This window comes from Amblyraja radiata, chromosome 3 (assembly GCF_010909765.2).
Source record: "Amblyraja radiata isolate CabotCenter1 chromosome 3, sAmbRad1.1.pri, whole genome shotgun sequence".
NCBI lineage: Eukaryota > Metazoa > Chordata > Chondrichthyes > Rajiformes > Rajidae > Amblyraja > Amblyraja radiata.
In genome coordinates, this window is record NC_045958.1 from 89264246 (window position 1) to 89288544 (window position 24299).

At 42.3% G+C, this 24299-nt stretch overlaps 1 protein-coding gene across 3 annotated transcripts in view; it reads right to left on the reverse strand.

Moving 5' to 3' along the window:
- The window catches only part of sh3rf1 (SH3 domain containing ring finger 1), a 177170-nt gene that overhangs the window by 45058 nt on the left and 107813 nt on the right, over window positions 1–24299 (reverse strand). For all 3 annotated transcript variants that reach the window (XR_004411453.1, XM_033018289.1, XM_033018288.1), the window contains exons 5-6: window positions 21215–21538; window positions 8058–8168 (exon numbers count right to left, since the gene is read on the reverse strand). Coding sequence is in view for 2 of the 3 variants with exons in the window: in XM_033018289.1 (XP_032874180.1) it covers window positions 8058–8168; window positions 21215–21538 (435 nt within the window). In the remaining variant the exon portion in view is untranslated. The remainder of the gene's footprint in view (window positions 1–8057; window positions 8169–21214; window positions 21539–24299) is intronic.

Below are 24299 nucleotides of genomic sequence, written 5' to 3' on the forward strand. Positions count from 1 at the left end.
TATGCATCTTCCCTTATTCGCCACTCTTCAATATGATTTGTTTTCTGAAAACAATTCATCTGAGGCCACCCTTGGGAGTGCAATGTTCAATTATTGGTCATCCTGCTGTAGGAAAGATGCCATTAAGCTGGAAAGAGTACAGAGAAGATTTATGAGGGTGTTGCCAGGGCTCAAGGGCCTGAGCTATAGGGAGATGTTGGACAGGCGAGGACTTTATTCCTTGGGGCGCAGGAGGTTGACGGTGATTTACAGAGGTGTATAAAATCCTGAGGGGCATGGATTGGGTAAACACACAGAATCCTTTTCTCCAGGAAAGGTAAGTCAAGAATTAGATGGCATAGATTTAAGGTTGGAGGAGAAATATTGAATAGGAATTTGAAGGGTATTTTTGTCGTTGAGACAGGAACTTATAGTTAACAGTTAAAAGACAGTTGGACCGGTACATGGATAGGAAAGGTTTAGAGGGATATGGGCCAGGCATGAGCAAACAGGACTAGCTTGGATGGGGCATCTTGGTCAGCATAGTGCAGTTCCACTAATAAAAACTAACATTTTGTTGGTCTGCACTATACTTTTACTTTAGAATATCACTGTACAGAAAGTTTAAAACAAAACTGCTGGAGGAACATGAGCAGCATGTGCAGGGGTGGAAGGAATTGTTGATCTTTTGGATCAAGACCCTGCATCAGGACTCTCAATAAGTCCTGATGCAGGCCATCCACCAAAAACATTGATCGCTCTTCTACTCACAGAAGCTGCTCAACTGCTGAGTTTCTCCAATAATTTGTTGTTTTGCTTCAGATTCCAGCAAACTGTACAGAAAGAGCCCATTTTGTCCATCCACTGTGTGCCTGTTTGGAAGAGTTATTTCATTGCTCCTCTCCTGTACGTTTTTACAAGGTACTTATCCAATTCTTGTTTGAACTTAGATATTGAATTTGCTTCCATCACACTCAGGTATTGCATTTCAAATTGCAACAACTTGCTGGGTTTAAAATTGAAATGTTCACATTTCCTCCAACTCTTTTACCTATCAGTACCACTTAAAGGAATTACATGGAGGAGAATAAAAAAATTCTTGAGTAGAAGAGTTGTCAAGAATTCCACCATCTGCATTATTCCCCAGTCAAACTTTAGTTCCGTATAGAGATACATCCTGGAAAGAGGCCCTTCAGCCCACCAAGCACATACCCACCATCGATCACACATTCACCCCAAGTCTATGTTATACCAATTCCTCATCCACTCCCAAGACACTAGGGACAATTTGCAGACCAATTAACCCACCCGGAGCATGGGCCGCAGAACTGGGGGGGGCTGGGGGTGGCTGCAGCCCCTCCACTTTTTTGGCTAGACGTGCTTCATAAGCCGAAATTATCCGGTACGCAGGTGTATTTTTCTCTTCTTCTGAGGATCTCCAACATTCAGAATCTCAGAACAAGCGCACAGTGAGCGCGGCAAAACCATGACCAGCCGTGGCGGAAACAGATTGCCACCCCCAAAACCCTCCCTCCTCCGCTCAACGGCCAAACACAGCGCGGTTCACAGTCGAGATATGGGGTAGTGAACGAAGCGTGTTATTAGCCGCAGAGCGGAAGGGAGGGAGGGCCCCGAGAAAGAGAGAGAGAGAGACGACCCCAAGAGAGAAAGTCGGCCTAGAGAGAGAGAGAGAGAGAGAGAGTCGGCCCCGAGAGAGAGAGAGTCGGCCCCGAGAGAGAGAGTTGGCCCGGAGAGAGAAAGAAAGAGAGAGAGAGAGAGAGAGAGAGAGTCGGCCCCGAGAGAGAGAGAGTTGGCCCGGAGAGAGAAAGAAAGAGAGAGAGAGAGAGAGAGAGAGAGAGAGAGTAGGCCCCGAGAGGGAGGGGGAGGGGGATATATCCCCCTACTTTGAGTTGGGGGATGGACTGTATTAGCCCCCAGTTTTTGAAGGTCAAGCAACAACAAAAAATAATAATTGTGCCACCCTCCCCCCGCTCCCTCACCGGGTACCCCCGAGGCCGGTGATCAGTGATCGCTCAGCCCCCCACTTTCAAAAACGTTCCGCGGTCCCTGTGGAGGACACCCACATGGTCACATGGAGAACACACAAACTCCACAGAGATAGTACCCGAGGTAAGGATCGAACCTTGGCCTCTGTCTCTGTGAGCTGGTCCTTTAGTTGTGCAAACTACAAACACAAAATTAAGTAGCTGCAAGGACAAAAAATCATTCAAATGCCACCTATTTATCTATGGCTGTGAAAAATGTGAAAAGGGTCTATGACCTTTGAAAATTTCTGCAAACCGCCTGGTCGCATCAATATAAATATCATATTTAAAACGAAAACTGGGAAAACTAATTCCTACAGCACATTCAAAGTTAGAAAAATACCGTGACTGAGACAAACTACCACTGGAGCATCAAGCACATTTGTGAAAGCAATTTAAACGTTGCCTTCCCAACAATTCTCAAGGGAAGAAACAAATTCTGCTGCTTCAAATACTGTCAAATTGCTTCAAATTAAATTGCTGCAATATTTCAGTTCCATTTGCGACATTTGCTGTGACAGGCTGTGATTGAGACAGCCTTAATACAGTATTTTTTCGGAAACTTTTTCTGATGCATGTTTAAATGTGACAGAACTCAGAACAGTTGGCGTCTAATGAGGTATCTCTTTAATCATTGCACGCTTGTTAAAAACACCTGGGACCTTGGGGGTCAGCTGACTGCAGCTTATCATTGGAAAGCTGGAGCATTAACTGTGAACACAGAGGGATGTAATCTGGTTAAATATTTATCCTCCTACTTCAGCACTTGCTGGCAGCTGGTAGTTGCTTCACATGACTTTCCATTGTCGCATTTGAATGCATTTTTGTGTAGTTGCAACCAAAATCCAAAAATCTCACCTAAGTAATGTAAAACAAACTAGTCACTGTGAAACAGATTCGTAGAGTCATACAGCATGGAAACAGGACTTCGGCCGAACTCATCCATGCCGATCAAGATGTCCCATCTAAACTAGTCCCATTTGCCTGTGTTTGGCCCACTTGCCCACAAACCCATTTCTTGGTTGATAGATTTCTTCTATCCATGTATGTGTCCAAGTGTCTTTGTGACAAATGGGATCAATGTGGGATTAGTGTAAAATGGGAAGTTGATGGGCGCTGCACAATCGATGGGGAAAAGGGCCTGTTTTTGCATGGTATGTTTTCAGGACTCTTTTGCTCTCTCATGTAGCCCCAGTTAATGTACATAAAAGTTATGTCTTTTCTCCCAACCATTTTAATTAATGTTTTTATTAACATAAGTTGCATATAGTTTAAAATATTTTTAATTAAATACTTTCAATTTTTTTCAAGGTTTATACGGTTTTCCTTTTACTCAATGTTTCTGATCATCAGAGACATTCAACAACAATAATAAAGGCCTTGTGCCACCCGTGAGGCTAGCAAGACACACTGGGAGCCACACATGCCAAGAGCAACCTTGGGCACCTCTGGAAGTGGACACAAAACATGGGACAGACTCATCCTACTATAAGGAGCAACACGAGAAATGATGCACACAGGGCAGCACATTGGAGCAGTGGTAGAGTTGCTGCTTTACGGCGCCAGAGACCTGGGTTCCATCCTGACTACCGGTGTTGTCTGTATGGAGTTACCTCCCACACTCCAAAGACGTACAGGTTCGTAGGCTAATTGGTTTTGGTAAAAATTGTAAATTATTTTTAGTGTGTAGGATAGTGCTAGTGTACAGAGTTCACTAGTCGGCGCAGATTCGGTGGACCGAAGGGCCTGTTCCCACGCTGTTTCTCTAAACTAAAAATTAAACTAAACTTGCACGTTCTGATGTTAATGGCAAGCATTAGCTTAAAAACTTTAGCCCTTACTTTTAGGTGGGTGATGATTATATTGTGAGATCAAAACCTGAAATTTGGCCTATCCTTGTCCTCCAGAGTTGAGTTACTCCAGCACGTAGTGTTTATTTTTCATATTTTAGTCATTTTGGAGGGTGGAGGGAGGGGAAAATGCAGTGGCAAAGGGTTGTAGACCGTGCATTCGAATGACTTGAGTTGGCGTGACTTGCTTGATCCTGACTGAAGATTGGATGAGTCACCCAGACCCACGATGTTAACAACTCCTCCACTTAAGGTTCTGACCTGACCTAATAAGCATTTGTAGTATTTTCAGTATATTCTATTGCTCAGTATTAACACTCCAATCAGATTCAGCTAAAAAAAACAGTGCATGATTATAGTTAAGCAAAGTTAAGGGCCTGTCCCACTTTCATGACCTAATTCACGACCTCTGCCAAGTTTGCCCTTGACTCATACTCGCAGCATGGTCGTCACCAGGTCAAAGGTTGTGATGTTAATCGTAGGTACTCGTGGCATCAAGTAGGTCATGCCGTTTTTCTAACCCTATGAAAAGTGTCCACTGTGGCGGCACCTGATAGCAACCCAAGGTCACGACGAACCATCGGCTCTAGAGGGCAGCATCTTGGTGGGGGAGGCGGGAGTCACGGGGTCGGTATCTGAGTTGTTAACCCGCCACACCACGAGTAAAAATGGTCGTGAATTAGGTCGTGAAAGTGGGACAGGCCCTTCACACAAATGAATTGTCTGTGGCACTAGCTACAAGAAAAATATAAAACTGAGGGTAACAGAGAATAGGTTGGTTAAATAAAAATAACGTTGTCAACATGTTTAGAAATAGAAAAAACTTTCAAACACCGGTAGAGAAAAACAGAATCATTGAGAGTGGTTAAAGCGATACTTAAAAAGATCTGATACGATTATGGTGGAAAGAAAATAGCAGTTGCTTGATGATTACATTGCTTCAGTGTTTACAAAGATTGAAGGAAGTCTTCACAAGCTTGTGGATGAGAAAATAAAGTGGCCGGCAATAGATATGTGCATTAACAAAGAAAATGGTCCTTAATGGGTTGTCCACCACCAGATAGTACATGATTACCGTGCTCTGTGAAGAGTGGAACAATGCTGTATAGTTGCAGTGACCTCAGGAGCCCCTATATTATGACTATAATGTAGAGCGTACAGAAGCCAATGTACACACGTTCCTGCACACAACAATGAAAAATGACCAGATTATGTACTCTTTTTGTGAGCAATGCACAGGATATTGTGTAGAATTTGCTGCTTCCTTTAAAATATTACAGACATCAATTACATCCAGAGAAGATCCGGGCGGCACAGTGGTGCAGCGGTAGAATTGCTGCCTTACAGCACCAGAGAACTAGGTTTGATCCTGAATAAGGGTACTGTCTGTATGGAGTTGGTACGTTCTCCCTGTGACCACGTGGGTTTTCTCCGGGTGCTCCGGTAACCTCCCACACTCCAAAGACACTAGGTTAATTGGCTTTGATGAAAATTGGAAACATTTTGCTAAAATTGTTAGCATACGTGGTGATTGCTGGTCTGCATGGACTCAGTGGGCCGAATGGCCTGTTTCTGCCCTGTATCTTTAAAGTTTAAAGATGGCGATGTAACCTAATTTTAATATTTGATTTAAACGCTGCGCCTGCAACTATGAGTGTGTCTTTTAGCACAATAATAGACGGGGATGAAGGATTGATCTTGATTTGATTTGAGTCGTAGAATCAAACGGCACGGACACATGCCCTTCAGTTCAACTCGTCCATGATTAAATATCCACATAGTTAGCCCCATTTAGAAACATAGAAAAATAGATGCAGCGGTAGGCCATTCGGCCCTTCGATCCAGCACTGCCATTCAATATGATTATAGCTGATCATCTAAAATCAGTACCCCGTTCCTGCTTTTTCCCCATATCCCTTGATTCCTTCAGCCGTAAGAGCTAAATCAAACTCTCTCTTGAAAACATCCAGTGAATTGGCCTCTAATGCCTTCAGTGGCAGAGAATTCAACAGATTCACAACTCTCTGGGTGACATTTTTTTCCCCCATCTCAGTCCTAAATGGCCTACCCCTTATTCTTAAACTGTGACCCCTGGTTCTGGACTCCCCCAACATCGGGAACATTTTTCCTGCCAAATCATTTAAGAATTTTATATGTTTCTATAAGATGCCCTCTCATCCTTCTAAATTCCAGTGAATACAAGCCCAGTCGACCCATTCTCTTACCATATGTCAGTATACTTGTTACCATACTTGTTACATCCTCAGAAAATTCCAGAAGATTAGTCAAGCATGATTTCCCCTTCATAAATCCATGCTGACTTTGACCGATCCTGTCACTGCTTTCCAAATGCGCTGCTATAACATCTTTAATAATCGACTCAAGCATCTTCTCCACTACCGATGTTATGTTAACTGGTCTATAATTCCCTGTTTTCTATATTCCTCCTTTCTTATAAAGTGGAGTTACATTGGCTACCTCTGTCATTGGCTACCTCTTGACTCTTGACTGTGGACTGGAGGGTATATTGTCATGTCCCAGATGGGATAATGAAATTATTACTTGCTGCAGCACAACAGAACATATGTGAATATGTAAACATAGTACATAACAGGGGAAGAGAAAAAAATGAAAACGTTCAATAAATAACAAATATAATGCAAATATAGAGTCGAGAGAACATTCGAAATTAATCACCAATGCATCCACGATTTCTAGGGCCACCTCCTTGAGTACTCTCGGATGCAGACCATCAGGCCCTGGGGATTTATCTGCCTTCAGTCCCGACATTTTACCCAACACCATTTCCTGATTAATGTGGATTCCCTTCAGTTCCTCCCTCCCACTAGATCCTCAGTCACCTGGTATTTCTCATTTTTAATCCAGCTCACTTTTGATACAGATCCCTCCCTCATGAGACCCAAATGGTTATGTTATCTGCCAGGTGGGTAGAATGCCATATTCCTGAATTGTAACAACATTGAAGATAGGTCAAACTAACTTGGGGAATATAATGAACCGTATTTAAGAAGGTTAAGAAAAAACAACAGTCTATATTCTGCCGTTCATGCATGGAGTTTCTGATTGACACCTGCATCACATTAATAGACCAATAAATATAATGTGCTGTCATAATATAATGTCAGTGTTAGGATAGCGTTCATATAAGGTCATTTAACCATCACTTTACTGTCAACCAGTGGGCACCCAACCATGTATCATGATGACAGAACAACAGCCTGACCGTTCACATTGGTGTTGCAAAAGCTCCAGACTTGCCAGAGTGGTGAATGCAGTCCAATCTATCCCAGGCTCATATTTCCATGTGGAATTTGGTCCATATCTGACTCCTGGGTGTTGTACTTGGCCACACAGTCATGGATGTACAAGGAGTAGAGCAGGGACTGAGCACACAGCCTTGAGAGGCACCATCATTGAAGATCAAGATGGAGGAAATATTATGACCAATCCTAACCCACTGAGGTCTGCCGGTCAGAAGGTCCAAAAGCCAATTGCAGATGAAGGTCCAAGGCCTATGTCCAGAAGTTTAGGATGGAGCTTATTTGGAATCATGGTGTTGAAGGCTCCTGATTTAACTTGATGAATAACATCCTGACATGGGTATTTTTGTTGTAGTGATCCAGGGCTGAATGTACGACAAGAGAGACGGCATCTTTCATTGACCTATTTTTCTTGTACACTTTTGTTAGGGGGTCTAGATTGACTGGTAGATGGACACAAATATAGGCCATTCCCATTTTTTGACCAGGTCAAAACAACAGTTAATCTCCAGAGCTGTCTGAAGGGTTCCGTCCTGAAACATCACCTATTCCTTTTCATCAGAGATGCTGCCTGACCCGCTGAGTTACACCAGCATTGTGTGTCTAACCTCCAGAGCAACCTCGACCTCACCCTATCAGTATACTTACTTTGTCCTATCTATCCCTCCTGACAGGTTTCTCAGTTCTGACAAAGGGCCTTTCATCTGCAAACATTAACTCTTCAGCTGCCTGCAATTCTGACAGTTTCCAGCATTTCTGTTTTTATTCCAAGCCATTGATGCTTAATTTAATTTGGCATTAATAACATCCAACTTTTATAACAGGCTGATGTTTGATGCATGGAAGGTGGTTCTAAGAAAATAACTGTAACTATGGATTGATGGATTGCAAAGAAAACTTACCCCGGGAGCAACTGAGTAGGTGCCTTCTGGAGGGAAGACACAAGGAGGTACTGTATTGACAGGACTGCTGGGTGGTGGTGTGACTATTAAACCAGTAGTGCTGATGTGGACCTGTTAATGAAGAGAGAGTGTGTTTTATATCTGGCTGCAAGTACAACACTGCATCAACAATCAATCATCATTCTTGTAAGCAACACATACAGAGCATGGATCAGATTAGCTTCAATCATACACCATCCTGACTTGGAAATGTATCACTGATCCTTTATCACCACTGTGTCAAAATCCTGGAACTCCCTGCCTGACAGTATGGTAGGAGGGCCTTTACCAGAAGAACTGGCCCAGTTCAAGGCTGTGGCTCACCACCTTAGGGTGGCCAATTAATGCTGATCTTATGGCCAATGCCCAGATCCCCAAAAGTAAATATGTAAAATAATCAACAGCAACCAGAACATATTAACGAGCTCTTTTCGACACGGGATAATAATGATCAGAACTGTGCATCAAACATGCTATAATATAAAATGAAGGAAAGAAGAGCATTTCCACATTTGAAGAAGATAGAACAGTACAGCACAGGAACAGGTCCAATGGCCCACAAAGTTTGTGCAAAACGTGATGCCAAGTTAAATTAACCTCATCTGAATGTGATCCATATTCCTTTATTCCCTGCACTTCCATTTGTCGATCTAAAAGCTTCTTCAATGCCACAATCATATCTGTTTCCGCCTCTACCCATGGCAATGCGTTCCAGGCCCCCACTACTCTCTGTACAAAAAAGAAAACTTGCCCCACACATCTCCGTTAAACTTTCCCCCTCTCACCTTATAGCTATGCCCTCTAGTGTTGAACATTTGCACCCGGAGATAAAGTTTCTGACTGTCTACCCTATCTAACCCTCTCATAATTTTATATGTGTTTCAAGAGTTGAGAAAAGATTCAAGGAAGCAAGCTGACATGTGATGTGAGGGGATTTGGGAAAGAACATGCTGATTAAAATGAGGATGACTGATGACAGGTCCGAGGCCTAAACTGGTCAATCAACAATTAATCAGACAAATGAAGAGTACACCCAGGTGGATAAAATCCTTGAGAAGCACTGTTATTTGAAAACAGGCACCACTCAATCATTTCTGAAACACCAACCCAGTGGACATTCACAAAGTTGGCTGAACTGCCATTCCCACAATGAAATGCAATGAACCATTAAAAATATACTCCATCTTATTCCTTCCACTACGGGTGGTTTCTCCAGAACGCACTTGCGAACAAACCAAGGCAGAATACAGACTTTTCAAAGTATCAGCATTATTTTCTAGTTGTTATGCCGTGTACTGTACCAAGATTTTCCAGACGTAAACCTGGGATGTTTCAACTTGACACTGCAGCTCTCTTTACAAGACAAATGACCTCAACAGTAATCCTTGGTAGAATTCAAGCCTCTGTATTTTTGGTTGAAATTGCAATCCTCCCATGGTGATTGCGAGAAATATATTTATTTGGTGTGAACCAACTCATGGCTTAATCCTTTACAGGAAAACTAGAGCCATTGAGGCCAATTCAAATGTTTTTAAAGTTTTAAATAAGAGCATCAATAGCAAGGATGACATTCCTTGGCTATCCCAAATTGTTCTTGAAATGCAGAAGCATGAATGGCCACTTCGAGGAGTCAACAAATTTATTGTGGGTCTGGACAGACACTAAGGCCAGAGATCAATAAAAATGAGAGATCTCTTTCCCTAAAGGAAACATGAAACCAGATGGGCTTTTATGACAATCCAGCAATTTCATGGCATATTTGTTTTAAAATCCAAACTATAATGAACTGAAATTTCTCATTTATCATAGTGCGATTTGAACCCTTGTAAACCGGTCATTAATCTGTTCCTCTAGATTACTAGGACAACAATCATTATGCTACCGACTTCAAAGCATTCATAATTTTTTAATGCACTTTTGCTTCCCTGCAACAATAAAGAGGTAGAATTGTTTTTCAGACCATTGGGACAACACATTGGTATGGCTGTAGCTGCAGCTAAATATAATATATGACTGTCTGAGGAACAAGCTTCCTCTCTAGAATAGCTCAACTGTATTTCAATTGATATATGGATGTAACATTGCAATATCAATGTACCTACTTCCTGACAAATGAAACAAAAACGACATTCCATTTTCTTTGTGGCTTTATAACCAAGATAAATCTTAGGGGAAAATAGGAAGTGGTATGAACTTTCTTGAAGTCAGGAAGTTTATAAAGAAAATATACACCCACATTTCCTTGGAAGATTTCTATGATAGTAAAAGTGTGTTGAAAGTGTGAATATTGAAAATGTTTTCAGAATTAAACTTGCACACAGCAAAATGATCTGGACTACCTCAAAATAACTCAACCTCAAAATATTCACTGATGACGCCACTGTTGCTGGCTGAATCATGGGTGGTGATTGACGAGTAAGTGTATAGGAGAGAGATAGAACACCTGGAGAGTGGTGCTGCAACAAAAATCCACTGCTCAATGTCAACAAAACCAAGGAATTATTCGTCGACTTCAGAAAGGAGAATTCAGGAAACCATGCACCAGTTTTCATTGGTATCTCAGCCGGGCAGAAATTTAGCAGGATCAAATCCCTGGGCATCAACTTCTCAGATGACCTATCCTGGGATCAGCACATAGATTGAATCGTGAAAAAGGCATGCTAGCTCCTCTACTTTCTTAAAAGTTCTTAGAGATTTGGCATGTCTTCGAATACTATAATAAATTTCTACAAATGCACTGTACAATGTATCCTGACTGGTTACATCATGGCTTGGTATGGTCTTTCCAACACACAGAGATACAATGGGTTGCAGAGAGTGGTGGACTCACCCCAATCATCAAAGGCACAGCCCTCCCCACCATTGAAAGGTGCAGCCTAAATACAGTGACATCTTTCATGAAGTATCTCCACCATCTGGGCCGTGACCTCTTCTTACTTCTACCGTCGGTCAGAGACACAGAAGTCTGAAGTCCCACACCGTCAGGTTCAGGAAAAGCTACTTTCCTACAACTATCAGGTTCTTAAACCAACCTGCACAACCTAACCTTATCTCAACAACCAACCACCTCTTGCACCACGCACCTGTTTCACTAATTGTTTGTTTTTGCACTAATGTCTTTTTTTGTTTTTATGCAGTCTTTTTCTTTTATCTGCCTCGTAGAATTTATGTATAATTTATGTTTTTGGATGTTGTCCAAGTCTATGTGCAAGTAATGTTGCTACAAACAACCTCATCGTATTTGTACATATGACAAAAAACTGAACTTGACAGTGTTTTCCCCACAATAGAAATGCTAATACTTGTAATAAATATTGCCTTCAAAATCAAAATTGATTTCCTAATTTATAAAGCACTGTATTAATTTTGCATTATAAATTAGAAAAACAATGACTCACAATGATTTTGTACCATTTATAATAAATCTTTTAAGAACAGTATATCCAACCTGCATTCATCATTACAATTTGAAACCAAAAAGCAAAGTCAAAAATGGCAGAAATCCAACTTCATGAGGACCCAAGCATTATCAAAATACAGTGGCTACTATTTCATCTGACGGGGAGGCAAAAATACATTTAGAGGGAACTAATGCAACGTGAGGGAGAAAGAACCTGAAGATCTTGTTGATGGAGATGGCAGACAATTCATGAGATAGGAAATACCAACATGGTGTTGATGGGCTGAATGGCCGGTTTCAATGCCCTCGACTATACAAAGCATCTCAATAATACAGCTATCTGAAAGCAATTTCAAAATATTTCTTACATTGAACACTATATCTAGATCTACACGTATTTCACACGGACTATCCAAAAGTAAATTGATCACTCAACAACAACTAACAGCAAAAGATATCTTTAACGAAAAAAATCCCAAGGTAAGAACATGAGCACTTCAGACATTTCATACTTCGCCACATAGAAAATATTAGGATAGATGACCAGAAGCACCATTAAACGCTGCTGCTGATGGAACCTTGAGTCACCTGAGCCTCTGCACCTGCACCTCCTTTTGTCCAAAATACTTTGTAGTCTGCTTATTAATATCCTTTTACAATTCTAATATGGTTAACAGTGTCACTTTAATTTCATTTGAAAGATCAAAAGATAGCGAGGAAGGCCTTTCTTACGATCTATTTAGACAGCTGACAGTTCCTTCATTATAACATTCAATTATTTTATACAATTCCAAATGCTTTGCTCCATTTCACACATTGGCAATAGTCCAAAATGCAACCTTCATCCATTTAAATCTGTGCACTCGCATTGTTTAATTAGAAGTAGCTTTCTGTGCCACATTTATCTTTTCTGTACGGTTGACTTTTTCTAGGCATCTTGTGACGGCTAAAATGTCATATAAAGATTCATGGATGCACGGCCAAGCAGAACTTGAGCTACAAGGTTGAAGAGGTAGAGTTAAGAACATCTTGAAAGAGAAAAGATAGTTTCAGGAAGGAATTCCACACCAAAAAACAATTGTCAAATAATCAACGGCTGGGAAGCTCAAAAATCAAGAACAGGACCACCTACTTCAGAAGATGATGGAGATGGATATTGGGGCAAAGTTAAGGAGACATTTCAAATTCAGAGCAGTCAATGCTCATAAATGCAGTGCAATTTTACTTCGGAGTCACGTGAGTGACTACGTGAAGAAGCCCGCCAGGCGCATGCGTGTCATTGCGCTACACGCATTGCAACTCGTCATTGTCGGGAGGAAGGACGTTCCTCCCGAACGGCAGGGTTTCGAACCTGCAACAGTAAGGTAAGGGAACTTCGTTCCATACTTACCTTTTTTCTACAGAAGGCTGTTGAAAGCTGGCGGGGGAGGAGTCTGCAAGCAGCAGGCAGCCAGCAACGGCCAGTGGCACGACAGTCTCCCTTAGCGGGAGTCCGTGCATCTTCAGCTCCGGTAAAAAGAACGGAGTACTCCGGAGCCGTCAGTCCGACAAACTCGGACAACAGCCCCGAGGACGCTACAGGGGTCTGTCGGCTGCGGAAATCACAGCGGGAGGAAGAACGTTCCTCCCGAACGGCAGGTTGAGAACCAGCAACAACAGGTAAGAGATTTCCTTACCTTTTTTCTTGATTGCAGGAAGGCTGCCGAGCTGCCGTTGAACAGCAGCAGGCAGCCAGCAACGGACGTTGGCACCACTATCTCCCATAACGGGAGCGAGTGCCAAACTTCACCCCAAACGGGTGGAGGAAATCGGAGCCAACAACCCACAAAGACAGTGGGTTGTATTTGTGCTCTGTCCCCTTTTTAATATTAGGGGACAAAAGGAGATTGCGCTCCTGCCGTGGCTAAGCCAGGTGGAGTAAGCACAACAGGGGACTACAGCTGCGGCCAGAGTCGGATCCCGTAATGGGAATAGCTGTGCCCGACTTTCGCTCCGGACTCGCTCCCGCACCAGGCCGGGCGGGAGAGGGAGCAAAACTAATGTTTCCCCGCGCTAGGTCTGTACAGGAGGGGAAGCTGGACAAAGGAGTGTCCACAGTGCTGCTAGTGAAGCTGGCTGGGGGAGACAGCAGAGTCACAGGCAGCCGGCAGCAGCAGCCAAAGGCACGTTTATCTCCCGTTATAAGGAGAGCAGTGCCGACTTTTGGTCCCGCGCGGGCCAGAACACCACGGCCGGGCGGGAGACCATTCAAATGGGGCCGTTGACTTTGACAGTCATTAACGGCAGCAGACGGGTTAGAATGACGCTCACCCGTAGCAATGGACCTGCAGGTAAGAGCTGCGTTTTTTTTTTTTTTGCATTTCTATGCTGACTGCAGGGGCAGAAAAAAGGGCTGCGACAAAGCTGGTGGCTAGATGGAAACAGCTGTGCACAGATGTCCTCCACACCGGCCATATCCACTCCACGGAAGGACAGTAAGGACAAAGCTGGGGAGGAGGACCGTGGAGCAGCGGGCAGCCAGCAGCAGCCAGCGGCACTTGGATCACCCGTAGTGGGATCAGCTGTGCCCGATGTCGCCTCCGCACCGGCCAGATCCACACGGCCGGGCGGAAAAGCTAGACACAAAACAAACAAGGTCGTGGACTCAGAGGAGCCCGACTTTGAATCACCGCCGGCGGCCAGCGCCCGAGAGCGCTGGAGCGGGAAGAAGCGGTGTATGGAGCTTTGCTCCAACGTGACAGACTCCGGGACATGGAGTCGGGTCACTGTGGGCCCTATGATAACCCACAGCAGTACCTCTTTGAGGGCTGCACAGTGCTTCTACCTCATCAGAGGGAAACACTGCGGGTCAGTTCTGGGCTGACCTGGAAGAGGGGTCCGCAGAAGAAAGTGTGCAAGGGGTGCAGGAACAAGAGAACCTACTGGAACCTAGCACCCCCACGCACCCACCAGCAAAACTGGTGAAAGCTTGAAGGACCGGTACTCAAAAACATGAGTCTTTCAGGCCATGGCCCAGACCGGCCTTCTCGGAAGATGCGGGACCTCCAACGCCAACCAAACCGTAAATCCAGACCCCAGCGCTACAACAACGAAGAACCTACAAAAAGGTAAACCTGCCACTGGTAACTATGGAGGTAGGTGGGTCTGGTTCCCTACAAACAGTGGGCACGGATATTGGGTGGAGATAACACTCTCTTCTGAATGCATGGAGCATGATAACAACCAATATCTACATCTTAAGCAGTATCCACGGATATACAACAGAGTTTATACACAAGTACAGCCCTCCAGTTCAACATATACTGAACCGAATGTTCGTGCTTTCTGATAAAGGAAATCAAAAGCGCAAGCTGAACTGAAGCGGCTTTACATAAAAGGTGTAATTGAGAAAACTCAACACGAACCATTAAAATTCGTGTCCAATATATAAACAAAAAGATGATGGTCATCGCATCATCATAGATCTAACAAAATAGATACCTTTGTTACTGCTTAACAATTAATTTCCAAAGGTTACTTCAATGGCCAGCATCATTTTAAAAGATGCTTACTATTCAGTGCCTATACGAGGTGACCACAGATGTTACTTAAATTCAACTGGATGGGACAACTCTAGCAGTATAAAGCACTGCCAAATGGGTTGTCATCAGCCCAGGCTGTTCACAAAAAATTTTGAAACCAGCCCAAGCATTTCTACGGAAATGTATACACATGGTCATGGCATATTTAGATGACATACTCATTATGTGCAAAAACTTTGGCATTGGCAAAACAAACTGTAACAGCCACAAAAAAGTTATTTGGGGAACTGGGATTCATTTCATCCAGTTAAATCTAAACTAACGTCTCCCACTACTATGGACTACCTGGGGTTTCACCATTGACTCAGTTCACATGTCGGTGACTCTGCCTAAGGGAAAGGCTACAGATTTAATAGAGGCTTATAAAAACCTCACTGACATCAGCAAACCATCCATCAGATTGGTAGCCAAAGTAATTGGCATAATGATGGCTGCCTTTCCAGCCACACAATTTGGACCTCTACATTACCAAAACATACAGAGAGCAAAAAACAAGCACTCTAAATTATGCAGGTCACTTTGACAGATCTGTGAAACTACCAATCAAGCTAAAATGGAACTAAAATGGTGGATAGATAACTCTAGCCTTGTTCCTATCCAAGCATTGTCGGTAACCTTTTCCATGGTACTACAAACTGATGCCAGTACAATTGGTGCGGAGCCACCAATACCAATACCACCGTGGTAGCATACATTAACCACAGGGTGGAAACAAATCGACATCATGTGACAATCTGGCCATACAAATTGGCAATGGTGTCCCCAGAAAGATATTTGGATATCAACCACTTATCTACCAGGAAGACTAAATTCAGTGGCAGACACCAGGTCCCAGTTATCAAGTTATGTTACACAGGAACCAGACCCTGGGGCAGCGGTGACAGATGCATTTTTCGCTGCATTGGAGGGGAGGGGAAATAGTTTATTTACGCATTCCCTCCTTTCCTGCCTCATCAGTCGGGTATTAAGGAAATACAACAGACTCTGCATCTGGAATTGGTAGTACCCGATTGGCCTACACAACCATGGTTCCCAGTGGTATCAAACATGGAATCAGAGACATGAACATCCCATCTGTTCTGGAATATCTGGCAGGCCTCCACTACGATGAGGGGCTCAGTTACAGTGCCATCAACTGCGCCAGAAGTGCCCTATCGACTTACCTATGGCAGGGGACAGACCATTACACTGTTGGGACTGACCCACTGGTACAAAGCCTATGAGGAGTACCAGATACTCCCATATATGGGATGTGAGTATAATCCTGAAGATGCTCAGGAATTGGTCTCCAGCAACAGTTCTGTCCTTACACAGACTGACATTAAAACGGTCATGCTAATGGTATTGGTCACGGCACAAAGGATACAGTCACTGCAAAACAAGACTGGACATGACTTTCTCAACGGAAAATATTACGTTTCATATTTATGAGATAGTAAGCAGAACAGAAAAAGGGATCAGCAGGCCTCTATATACAATTAGGTCATACCCAACAGATGACCGTCTGTGTATAATAAAACATATGTCGTTACACATGGAGAAAACGAATATCCTAAGAGGCAATGAAAAGGCACATTTTTTATCAGCCACTAGCAACCACACCAAGAGTGACGGTCCAGACCATCCCAAGATGGCTGAAACAGTTGCTAAACACAGGCTGGGGTGGATACTAAAATTTAAAAAATCTCTTTCCACCAGGGCTGCAGCTACATCGGCAGCGATACAGTTGGATGTACCAATGGACCAAATCCTCAAGGCAGCAGGATGGTCTGGAGGGGAAAAACATTCCAATTATTTGTAATAAACCAGTAATGAAACCTGGAACATTTGCAGAAACAATTTAAGTTCTGTAAATTAATTTAAACCCATATAAAGGGGTTATAAACTTGTGTTAAAAATTTTATGATTTCAATGTCGAATTCATGTCCAAATTATGTTAACACAATCCTCCCAACAGTCAAGGCAGACGTGATGCATGGACTCGTTCCACGGCATGAAATCACAGAGCTTTAAAATCTTCACGTAGTCACTCACGTGACTCCGAAGTAAAATAGTAAGATTAAATGAGAACTTACCAGTTTGAAGTTTGATCTGCATTTTATGAGGAGTTACGATGAGGGATTACGTGCCCTCCGCTCCTACCCAGATCATATACTTAACTGGTGCCTCTTCTCTAATCTTACTATGTTTAGTCATTACAGTTATCTGTGATTCCACACCGCTGCTTTGAAGAATGACACGCATGCGCCTGGCGGGCTTCTTCACGTAATCCCTCATCGTAACTCCTCATAAAATACAGATCAAACTTCAAACTGGTAAGTTCTCGTTTAATCTTACTATTAAACCCCTTGTTCTCAAGATTGTAGTGCAATCTGAAATAGTGCAAATAATATTGAAGTACAAAACAGATGAATGAGGTAGAGTTGAGAGTATGTTCATTGGTGACTGAGGTGACATGGAGGCATATGATCTGTAAAATTAATCAGGACAGTGAAACTAGTTGGAGAACTAGAGTGGGGGAGGGATAGACAGAGAGGGAAAGCAAAGGCTACTTGAAGTTAGAGAAATTATATTAGAGGAAATGTAATTGAAACATACTGGAACTGGATGATGTATTCCTGTTCCTATTTCTTATTTTCTAATGATGGAATACTCGTCATTTGCCTGGGAATTCCGGGAAGGTATAGTTACCGTTCTCACAGATAAAGCAACTCTCCTTATATCACCACTACATTTGAAGTTAATACACATGACTGCCATTCACCAGACACTAGTGCACTGTGATCTGCATGATGCTCTGAAGCAAGTTAGCAAAACTTCAAAAGTGCCATACCTCAATGCAGCTTCCATCACCAAAAATAGCAAAAGCAACCAGGCTACATGAACTCGGTCACCTGCAAGTCACAAACCTTTCTGATGTTTTTTTTAAATTCATCTTCTCTCCATTCTGCAATTTTCTACCTGTTGCCACCACGATAGGGTCATCCCCACATAGATGATAGCAGGATGGCGAGCGGACAGTTCAACATTCCACGTAATGAGGCATGGCTTCTGAAAGCAGCATTGCCAGCATCAAACACATCAAGAAATATTTCTAAAGTTAGACATAAAGTGCTGCAGTAACTTAGCAGGTCAGGCAGCATCTCTGGAGAAACAAGGATGCGTGACGTTTCGGGTCGGAAGGGTCCTGACAAAATATTTTCTCCAGAGATGTCGCCTAACCCGCTGAGTTACTCCAGCACCCTGTGTCTAGCTTTGGTATAAATTACACCTGCGATTCTTTGTTTCTACAAGAAATATTTCTTACTGGATGCCTCAGTTAAACAAAAGAGTTCAATACTTAAACTGGTGCGATCTATTCAATATCATTTACCTTTCCCATAGCTATTTTCCATAATTGTCAGCAGGGGCAAATACAATGGAAGTCATTGTTTACACTGGCAATCAAAGCATGCTGAGAACATGAGTATATAAATAATTTATGTGGTGGGTACCTGGAACGCACTGCCATGTGTTGTGGTGAAGGCAGATACAATAGTCATGTTTAAGAGGCTTTCAGATAGGCCCCTGCATGGGCTGTGAATGGAACGGTATGGATAATGAGCGGGCAGATGAGGTTAGTTTAACTTGGCATCATGTTCGGTACAGACACTGTGGGTCAAAAGGCCTGTTCCTGTGTTGTATTGTTCTATGATCTATGTATTTTGGAATTGCAACCAATCTTCAAAATTCCAGAAACACAAATCTGTACATAACAAGATTTGTAAGAGAAAAGAAAGCTTAGAGCCGACTTAATAGAGAGATTCCAAATGATGAGAGATTTTGATTGAGTTGACAAGCTCCCACTGTGGGCCGAAGGGCCGTTTCCTGTGTTGTACTTTTCCATGTTCTATGTTCTAATGACGAACCTAAGATTTCACAGGCATTGCAAAGACTCAAGATTACAGTGAGAAAATAGAAAAAGCAATGTGGTAGAAAAATATGACAAGAAAAGAAAGTTTGCAGCCTGCTGTAAACAGTTACATCACAAAAACACACAGCACTAAAGGAAGATATTCAATCTAATGTGGCTTTGAAAGAAGTTCTAATTACTCTCATACGGTCTACTCTTTCCCCAGGGGCCTTCATACACAATTATACTATAATTTGATTGTATATTTTAAAGTTTAAGATTGCAGCAGTTCCATTTAGTATCCAGTAATACTGGAGTTAACGGGTGATGTTTCAGGTCGAGACCCTCGACCCAAAATGTCACCCATTCCTTCTCTCAAGAGATGCTGCCTGTTCTGCTTAGTTACTCCAGCTTTTTGTGTCGATCTTTGGTTTAAACCAGCGTCTGCACTTCCTTCCTACACAATAGTAAAGTTGATACTAGTTACCTGGTAACAAAAGTCTGCAGAAGGGTTCCGACCCGAAATGTCACCTATTCTTTTTCTTCAGAGATACTGCCAGACCTGCTGAGTTACTTCAGCATTTTGTGTCTACCTTCATAATCTTACAGTTTAGTTCATTTTAGTCTATTATTGTCACGTGTACCAAGTAGGTATGTTGCAAAGCCTACCTGAAGCGTCTTTGAAAATCTGCCGCTGCGTGTGTGCGCGATTTTGGCGCCGTTTAGAGGGGGCGGGTTTAAAACGCGATTTTCTCTAGGCTGTTCAAATCGAAAATGTTCAGCCTAGTTAATTATTAACGAAAAATCGCTGGAAGACCCCGTCGCAAAAGCTATTATTAGGTTTAAAGGCCTTGAATAATAGTTATAGTAGTTTAAAAATCAATCTCTAAACCCGCGCCCGACAGCAACCGCAGGGTCTCATAAAGCAAACCACAGAAGTTAGACTGTATATTTTTACATTCAAAAGGGCTTCTAAAGATCCCTTTATACTAAGTTTAATATTGCGAGTAGTTCAATTTGGGCCCATTATATCGCGCAGTATTTTTCTCGGCATTTGGGGCACAAATCTACCGCAATGTGAACGTTCTAAACCAGCGCGTTCCACAGGGACCCACTGGAAAGCTGATTTAAATGGGCATTTATTTACAGCAATTAAACACTAAATTCCTTCCATTTGGTCTATAAATTAATGTAAATGAGATTTAAAAATCATGTTTTATTGTGAATTATTTGTGAATATTATTTGGACATTTAGGCTATTTAAAAATGTTAATCATTTATTAAGAAATGGATAGATGTTTAGATCTAGTAATTGAAGTCTGAAATTAGCTACAATTAGGTAACTAACTAATTATATGCTTTAATTTCAGGTCATCCAAGTAAGATTATTTTATATTTGTTTCAGAATGCTTCAATCTATGATAACTGAAAATTTCATTCAGTTCTCTTAATTTTTAAGAAAGTTATGGGCTTTTGACTGTTCACGATCACAACTTTTTTGTTATGCCCATAGAAAATCAATAGGGAACAAGATGCTCATTTCCGAGTATGAAAATGGCCATAACTTTTTAAATACTTGAGATATGAAAGTGAATTAGGTGTCAAATTAAACTTATTTTTATGCTTTATCTGATGGGATAAATTACAGACTTGATTTTTTAAATCTCAAAATTTTGTAACATTGCTATACCAAGGTACAACTAAAAGCTGTTTTGTTGCATGCTGCTCAGTGAAAAGACTACAGGATTACAATCAAGCCGTCCACAGTGTACAGATACAGGATAAAGTTCATAAGTTGTAGAAGCAGAATTAGGCCATTCGGCCCATCAAATTTACTCTGCCATTCAATAATGGTTGATCTATCTTTCCCTCTCAACCCCATTCTTCTGCCTTCTCTCCATAACCCCTGATACCCTTACTAATCAAGAACTTGTCAATCGCCACCTTAAAAATATCTATTGGTAGCCCCCACAGGCAATAAATTCCAGATTCACCACCCTCTGACTAAAGAAATTCCTCCACATCTTTCTAAAGATACGTCCTTTTATTCTGAGGCTGTGCCCTCTGGTCCTAGACTCTCCCACTAGTGGGAAAATCCTCTCCATATCCACTCAATCCAGACCTTCCACTATTCGGTAAGTTTCAATGAGTTCCCCCTCATTCTTCTAAACTCCGTCGAGTACAAGCCCAGTGTCGTCAAATGCTCAAGACGGCAATGCATTAGTGCAAGATAACGTTGAGTTACCTGAGAAGGAGCACTGCAGGAGAGTCCACCCAACTCACTAATGCGAGCGGCAGCAGTCGGGTTACTGGAGCTTATCAGGACAGGGGGGCTGATCTCCATGGAGTGGCGGTTTTGAGACGACTGGGATGCTTTGTTGGACATGGTGAGTGAGGTGAACGAATGCCGTTTTTTTGTGTTCTTCTTGGTGATGTCTGCGGGCTTCTGGCCAGTGTTGCTCTGAGTTGCCCCCGAGGTGTTGCTGCTTCCTTCTCCTGAATCGCCACCTCCTGCCGGGGAGGCTGAAGGTTTGTCCAGCTGAATCAACTGTTTGGCTGTTGAGTTGAACTAGAAATACAAAAACAAAAAAAATATTCCCAAACTTCAGAAAAATAAAAATCTGCATATCCTTTTATAGTATCCCACACCCCTGCGGTTATAAATGAATTAATTTATACATGAAAGAACAATTAACAACAAAACTCCTGTTAATTTTTTTTAAACTACCATCTGTGCTGAATATCTATGAAATGAATAGATGAAAGTCAGTGCTCAGCTTTATTTTGTTTTAAGTGCAGTCTGAATTAATTGGAAACCCTTTCTGCTACTTTGCAGTATCACTATGAGCAATATTAACTAAAGTTGGTGCTATTAACGCTTCTGCAGCTTCCCACACCAGAATGATAATGACATTTGAGCAACATTTTTTAATGCTGTAACACTGAATTAGCACACAAAAGTTGTGAACTAACATGCAGGATGAGTTTTTGGTTGAGCATTTTGACATAACTCACCAAGCAACACTATTTCATAAATATACACCTATGCCCTGGTGCGCAACAATGCTGCAAACTATTTTCTGCACTCTGTATCTTCCCATTTGCTGGGTACTATCCGATTTACCTCTACCCCATTGCAACGTTGGACTTTGTCTATGGAACTGATGCGCTACAAATGCTTTGAACTATATTCTGCACTCTATCTTCCCTTTTGCTGGGTACTGTCTGATTCACCTCTATCCACCCAATGGTGGATGTTGGACTTTGTCAATGGAACTGGTGAACTACAATGCTCAGAACAATATTCTGCACTGTGTTTCTTCCCCTTTGCTCTACCTATTGTACTTGAGTTTGACCTGATTTTATTAATGTATAGTATTATCTGATCGGATAGCATGCAAAACAAACCTTTCCCTTGTACCTCAGTATAGCTGACAATAATAAACCTAATGTGTAGGAAGGAACCGCAAATGCTGGTTTATACCAAAGATAGACACAAAAAGCTGGAGTAACTCAGCGGGTCAGGCAGCATCTTTGGGGAAGAGGAATAGATGATGTTTCAGGTCGAGACCCTTCTTCAGACTTAAGCCTATGCACCTTAATGAAAGTAAAATAATACATATATGGATACAAAAGGTAGATTATTTTAATGTTTGTGATGGCAATTTTTTACGGGAGCTGGTTGATCCAGATGAGGTGGGAGCAAGCAGGTCAAAGGAAGTGTGCGCGCGTGTTTGTGCGCGTACGTCAGGGAGGTTTGTTGGGGAGAGGGGAGTGGAATGCAGTAGGTTAAGGATCCGGGACATATTGTGCCTGACCAAGGGACAGAAGGGGGAGGAAGAGGTAAAGAAATGTATGGCAGGTAACAGGATAAACAATCCCAATTTTTGGATGATTAAGCTATCTCAGAGTATGTTAAAAGTTGAATTTGGAACTAAGTGCTGAGCATACGATCCATTAATCCATTAGTCAGGGTTTAATTCCAGTAAAATAATAATGGCCAGATGATAATTGATTAACAGACATATTAGCCAAGAAACCAACAGCATTCATCTGCTCTCCTTTAGAATAACGCTGTCAGGTGTTCTGTGTTCACTCATGAGGGAAAATGAAGACTTTGTTTAAGGTGTGTGCTGAAGATGACAATTCAGACAATTCCCTCTGCCACATGGAGCATTTGTCCAGCTTTAATGGTCATTTGAGCCCACAAAGTTTCTTCCATCAGAACAGGACCCACAGAAATTCCAAGCCAAATTTGAATTATGATTCAGAGATGACAGGAGCATCAACAATGAAGATTTTAGGTGGCGCTCGAATTTGCAATGGTGGAAGTGCTGAAGGACAAAGGCATAAAGATCGAACCAGATAAATGAACCAAATTAAGGAACAGTTGTCAAACTCATACTTTATCACAAAGTTAATATAGTTACATCCCCCAACGCTGAATAATTCATGCTTGAAAATGCATTTGACTGAATATAAAGTAGATAAAGCTATGTTTCAATGAACTGAATTTAATAAGTACTTGTCTGCCCTACTTTTACTGCTGTCGTGACTGTGGTCCCAAGCAGACAGGAATAACATGAATAAAGTCACATGCTGACTGGTGTGATGCACAGAAACAAGCTCATCCCAGCTGTCTCACATGATCAGCGTTAACCCCTAACTGGAGTCTGAATGCCAGCTCTTGGAGTGGTGTGACTGAGAAAAATGCAAAAAGCTGCTGCAGTAAAAGTTCTACTTGGTAAGACAAACAGACTCCTCACCACAAGCGACAGTACAGTGGCGCAGCAGGGGTGAAATCCAAGGTTTCCCTTTTGGAACATATTTACCTTGTACCCCTTGAATTTCCATCTTGAATGTTCCCATTATGCCAAGATTGATGCACATTTAAACAGTTCTTTCCTGTCCACCTTTGCTAAATAACTAAAGTTGGCCTTAACTCAAATAAACCCACTGACCCTCCGCTTCCAAACCCTTGATCCCGCCACCTAGATCTCATTGATTCCTGAGCTCATGAAGTCCTGACCCCCAACACACAATCCTACCCCACCCTTTAGGGTGGCACAGTGGCACAGCTGGTAGAGCTACTGCTGCACAGAGCCAGAGACCTTTATTCGATGCTGACCTCGGATGGACAGTCTCCCTGTGACTGCATGGGTTTTGGCCCGAAGACATGTGGGTTTGTCGGATAATAGGCTACTGTAAATTGGCCCCAATGTAGATGAAAAAGTGGGATAACATAGAAGTCGTGTGAACAAGTGATCGATGGTCTGCGTAGACTCGGTGAGCCTAATGGGCTGAGTCCTTGCTTTATCTCTAAACTAAAC